The sequence below is a fragment of the Limulus polyphemus genome, unplaced genomic scaffold (assembly GCF_000517525.1).
Source record: "Limulus polyphemus unplaced genomic scaffold, Limulus_polyphemus-2.1.2 Scaffold1116, whole genome shotgun sequence".
Taxonomy (NCBI): domain Eukaryota; kingdom Metazoa; phylum Arthropoda; class Merostomata; order Xiphosura; family Limulidae; genus Limulus; species Limulus polyphemus.
Genome location: NW_013666726.1, coordinates 144,614 through 150,681, shown reverse-complemented (window position 1 = coordinate 150,681; position 6,068 = coordinate 144,614). Strand labels below are relative to the sequence as shown.

The following is a 6,068-nucleotide window of genomic DNA, read 5'->3' as shown; positions in this document are numbered from 1 at the left end:
CCCCCAATTTTACTAAAGATCTAATACGAATGTAATGCATATATAATAACAATTTAATAAAGATCTAATACGAATGTAATGCATATATAATAACAATTTAATAAATATCTAATACGAATGTAATTTATGTATAATAACAATTTACTAAAGATCTAATACGGATGTGATGCATGTATAATAACAATTTAATAAAGATCTAATACGAATGTAATGCATGTATAATAACAATTTAATAAGGATTTAATACGAATGTAATTTATGTATAATAACAATTTACTAAAGATCTAATACGAATGTAATGCATGTATAATAACAATTTAATAATAGAGTATTTACGCTTATATGATACTGAAAGGTCATTGGCCCTGTAGAATAACAGGACAATATATATATATATATATATAAGTATAATACATTTTAGTTTATATCATACAGGTATCTTATGGGTTTGGCTACGCTCTGCTTCATGTTAACATTAGTCAGAGACTTGGATTCTTCGTCTTAGGATGTTCACCAGGTGGTATTTTTAGCACCTTTTGGACTGTACTGTTGAACGGGGACGTCAATTTGAGCATCACAATGACATTCCTCAGTTCACTTGCTGCACTAGGTATGTACTTACGTGAAATCAAATTAAATCTAATGATAGCTTATTTTGTTATATAATCTTCCTTTCATCTTAACTTCCACTATACTGTCATGCCACTTAGGCTAACTTTCAGTATCGTCATATACGTTAGGCTTAACTTTAGCAATGTTTTATCGCATTCGTTTTAATCAGCTTGTGCTCCGAACGATGGTGTAATATATTATCGGTGTCCAAGGGTGCCCGCAGAAAAAAGTATTAGGGGGGTCAATACCCCTGTAATTACAAATATCTTATGATTTTCCAATAACATAGTAGAAGAATTTTACATATCTAGTATTTTTTTTCTTTTTAAAAATCCGGGGGGCGGGTCAAGTGACCCCCTTGCCACTTCCATGTCGTTGTGGTAAAAAGTAAAAGGAAATACGCTACTTATTTATTCAAACCGTTTCATTTGTTAGCACTATTATTAAACATTAAAAATCCACATATTTTTTCAATTCCTCAAGTTTCTAATTATCTAATTCAAAGTTCAAAACGACTATGAAGTTTTTTAGTGTAATATATTTCCGATGTAACGGTATTTTCCATTACTTACTGTGATAAAGCCTTAGTATGGAGCACAAAATGGCCCATAATTTTCATCCTTTTTCTTGTATAAAAATTAGACAATTTCAAGTGTGTACACAATATGTTTGAAAAGGAGAGTTCTAATTTGTGAGATCAACATATATTGTGCGAAACACAATCAGCATGTAAAGCATGCTAATGCTACGGGGATCTGGGGAAGTGGCCTCCCAGCAAATTTGTAAAAAATAGGTGCTATGAGATTAAATCTGAAATATAGCTTAAATAATTGCATGGCTATAAATATCCAATAAAAAGTCAACAAATCATCATTATGTTGTGACATTGCATGGGTAGCTAGGCTTAAATTAATATAAATAGGTATGTTTTATTATAGTAAAGTACTGTACTGTCTAGATACAGAGTAGTTATTAATTGTTAAATTATATTACTAATTTAAACAACTCTGTATAACAATATTATATTAGCTATTTCAATCATTGGCTATCATGTACGTACTTGTATGCACTTTTGAAATAACATGTTAGCATGTTCCATTCTTCTGGGGTGTTTTTCCATAAATAACTTACATATAGTTTCAATGTTGATAGCGGTATCATAATGATTATGTATTAAAGTTAGAGCACTCAGTCTTTTTTTCTTTTTCGGTTCGTGTCCACCTCAGGTAATTATTCAACCGGAGGAGAGTAGATGCCGAACGTTCACTTGAACTTAATGGCAATATTTTTTTTACATCACAAAATTACGAAGTTCGACCGAATCCTCTCGAACCCCCATCCCCTGCGCACGTGCGTGAATTTTATTAAAGTAAAAGTACCCTTCTAAACGTAATATTATGTTTGAAAAAAATGATCTATTAAATTTTCAAAAATCATAATATAATAAATTATGAATCGACTCACAAATTTTTGTTATAAGTTTACTGTTTTATTAGAATCATTCGCACATTTTAATCAAGAAATAGTAGCTTCTTTGTAAATAGTTTTATAGCACATAACACGTTGCACACTTTTCCTCGCGGATATGAGTAGTATCATTGAGCATGCGTAGTTGGAACTGCACTTCTGTCAAAGAGGAGTAGCAGACGATCAAAACAGTACTAGGTTCAATAGCTTTCATAGCTTTTCAGATAAACTGACGGTAAATTTTGACAAGATAAGTATTAAAGAATACGCGAAAACGCCATCTTTTTAAGATAAGTAATAAAGTTATCGTATAACATCGGACGGTGCGTTCTTAATAAAAATTCTTCAGTGGTTTTCACTGATAGTTGACCAGTAAAACGTGCCAACCTTTGACAGATGTCGTGATGGTAAGTGAATCAATACCGAATCCCCCGATAATTGTTTATACCGGTAATACATTAAGAGATGAAAAATGTTTCAGTCATTCCTACAAGTATAATGTGGTTAAAACTTACATTTTGTCAAACCTTTACTACATTACTGAATTTTTATTGTAACACATAATGATATACATGTCTTTTTAATGTTATTATGTTACTGGCCCAAACTGACTGTACAGATTTCAAATTCGAAGCAACTTTTAGACAATAATTTTGTTATACATTAAGCATTTTTGGTCACCAAAAACACCCATCCGAAGCAGAATTAACATTTTAGTTTATAGATAAGATACCCACTGTGTATTTTTAATCTTATGTTTAGTTACGTTCAAAACTCCAGAACTAAGATAGATTAGTTACAACAAATGTGACATTACGATGACACTTATGAGTCAGCGACACCTTTGAAAAATGATTTAGTGATAAAAGAATTTCGGTTAAATCATATTTCTTTATACTTTATGTTATTATTAGTTTATATGCATATATAATTGTACGTGAAAGTTGTTTTTTTATCATTTGTTTCAACACTTAGGTATGATGCCCTTTTGGATATTCACCCTGGGTTCTACGTTATTCCTGAAACACGAGGCTCAGATCCCCTACGTTAATCTAGTCTTATCTCTAGTGTTGTTGACACTACCCCTAGTTATCGGGCTTTTCATTCGTTACTTTCGTCCAGGCTTAGCAAAGGTATCGGACAAGTTGATTCGCCCTTTCACACTAATCATCTTGATACTGACCGTCATCCTGGCGTGTATTACAAACAGTTACATCTTTCCATTGTTCACGTGGAGAATGCTACTGACTGGAATGTGTATAGCGTGGAGTGGATACGGATTTGGTGCAACTTGTGCGTGGCTAGCTCGTCTTCCAAAAGCACAAATCATTGCTGTATCCATTGAAACGGCGTTCCAAAATATTGCTATAGCGTATGTTGTACTGACCATTTCCCTTCCCCAGCCAGATGCAGACATAACAGCTGTAACAGTTGTAGCTCAAATCATTTTCACGGGTACCCCCATGTGGATCATTTATACGACCAAGGTTTTTCTACACATTGTTTCTCAGCGTTGCTCTCGACTCCAGAATAATAACCATAACGAAATCGATAACCAAATATCAAAGAAAAAGGTTGAAAAATACACAATTACGGATCAGTTCGTTACAAGCAAAAAAGATAAGGCTAGCCAGAGCCCAGAGCACTGTACTCAAGACCAAGTAGAAACTACAGTAAATATTTAACTTACAACTCATCTAAACAAGTTATTCTACATTGCAATTCAAATATGCAATAAAACTTAGGAAAATAATGTATAGGATAAAATACAAACTCTTAGAAAAATGTCTTTAACCTAATATCACTTCTCTCATTGAAGGTTTAGTTAAAATCAAAGATGTGAAACCTGTTTCAAGGATCCGAATTCCGTAATGGTTGAGATATATTTAATTGATAAACGCCAGGTTTAGCAAATAGTTTTGCGTCAGCACTAGAGATAAGTTGATTTTTGTAAGGAAAGAGGAAAATTTCAATATTTTTCGTTCAGCAGGACAAAGCGTTATTTTATAATTTATAGTTTTGGTATTTAAAGACATTTTGCTAAACTATTTATGCACTTGTTTGTTTAAAACGTCTATAATAACGTAAAATTAAAAATATATATGCAGTTAATCTCACTAAATGCTGATTGTTGAATTTCATGCAAACTTACTCGAAGACTATTAGCACTAGCCGTCCCTAATTTAAAAGTGGTATATTAGATGGAAGGCAGATAGCCAACACCACCCACCGCCAACTGTTGGGCTACTATTTTGACAAGGAAAATTGGAATTGGCTTTCACATTTTAATGCCCATACGGCTGAAAGAGTGAGAATGTTCGGTGACTCATTGGTTACAAGTCCTAATCATCAGGCCATGCCAGCCTCTCATGAACTACTCTTAGAGTCCTTATGTATTTCACATAGAGATTGGTAGATTTCACCCAATTTATTTTGTCACACTTCTTCAAACTGAGTGTTATAACAGACAAAAATTGAAAATCACTCAATACAATGAAATATATAGGCCTCACATGTTGTGAACGGTACGAAAACAAATCGTAAATTTGGAATTTATTGGTTAAAAATACAAATGATAAATAGACTCAGAAGAGTGATGAAACACTTGATGAGTCGGAAAATAGAAAACGATTATTTGACAAAAACAGTCATCCGATAAATCCGCAAAGATTTTGTGCCCTTCTCCAGTGGCTGAGCGGTAAGCTTGAGGGCTTATAACTGAAATTCGGAGTTCCATTCTTGTGGTGGACAAATGTTAAACTTTGGGCTTAACAAACAAAGAAACACAGTGAATAGTAGTTTAAACCAGACCAATAAGATTCTTGAGAAAATGAAGAAAAGACAAAGAAATCAATATATCTAGCTAAGTATTTTAGGGACATAGTTAAGAATATCATTGACAAAAACAAAAGTTATACATGTTACGAATAGAATTATGATACAAATATATAGGGTAGGGAAACTAAACGTTTAATGTTATATTGTGTTCAGTACAAGAGATAAATCTTTCTTAATATGTCCCCCAGTGGCACAGCTGTATGTCTGCGGACTTACAACGCTAGAAACCAGGTTTCGATACCCGTGGTGGGCAGAGCACAGACAGCCCATTGTGTAGTTTTGTGCATAACTACAAACAAACAAACATACTTTCTTAGCTCTCTACTAGCCCTGGAATCGCTTAATGTCAGTTCTCACTCTGTTCTCTTAGACATTCTCTTGTTCAATTTTTTCTGTCGTCTGTTTCTATCCAGCTTTTCTGGATACCTGACCATGTCGGTATTCTAGAGAATGAGCATGCTTAACTTCAAACAAACACACAATTGTTAATATGTTTCATAATCATCACCTAAAGCTTTGATTTTACGAATGATCACGAAACACTGAACTTACAACTGTTATTCTTAAAAATAAACTATAAATTAAATATGAAACATTTAGAGATCCAAGCAGAAACCAATGATATTACTATTAAGATATTCCCGTCAATACAAAATATTTTACAAAGAGTTGCAATGATTTCTCAGCAGTAACGGATTTATTTCTATTATTATACAACTTTATCGCACATATAGTCCAAAGATGGATAAGTTAAATAGCAATATTTGAGGTTATTCGAACAAGAACTGTTTATTTTGCAAAGGTTATGTTTTATGGGGTAACACAAGGACTTATTATAAAGGAACTGTTATTCTGGGGATTATACTGTGATTATATTTTAAGTAAATATCTAACAAGTGATGCTCCGTTATTAATGAAATCAGTGTTTTTTATTTTTGTATTCACATTGATAGAACAGCGATCGAAACTGTTTATAATAGATACGTTCATAGGAACATTAATCTATTACTAAATAAATAAAGATATAATAATGGCTGGAGACGGCTTAAATGGGTAATGAAGAAAAACTTTAATGTAAGTTTAACATGACAGCAAATGTACACCGTTTCGAAAAGGTTTTGTCACCCCCTGATGAGGACAAACCCTTGTCG

At 32.9% G+C, this 6,068-nt stretch overlaps 1 protein-coding gene across 1 annotated transcript in view; it reads left to right on the top strand.

The window, feature by feature from the left end:
- The window catches only part of LOC106462195 (sodium/bile acid cotransporter-like), a 13,866-nt gene extending 9,796 nt beyond the window's left edge, over positions 1-4,070 (top strand). The window contains exons 2-3 of the mRNA XM_013922093.2: positions 436-610; positions 3,055-4,070. Of these exons, the coding sequence (XP_013777547.1) occupies positions 436-610; positions 3,055-3,764 (885 nt within the window). The 3' untranslated portion in view covers positions 3,765-4,070. The remainder of the gene's footprint in view (positions 1-435; positions 611-3,054) is intronic.
- The last annotated feature ends 1,998 nt before the right edge of the window (positions 4,071-6,068 follow it).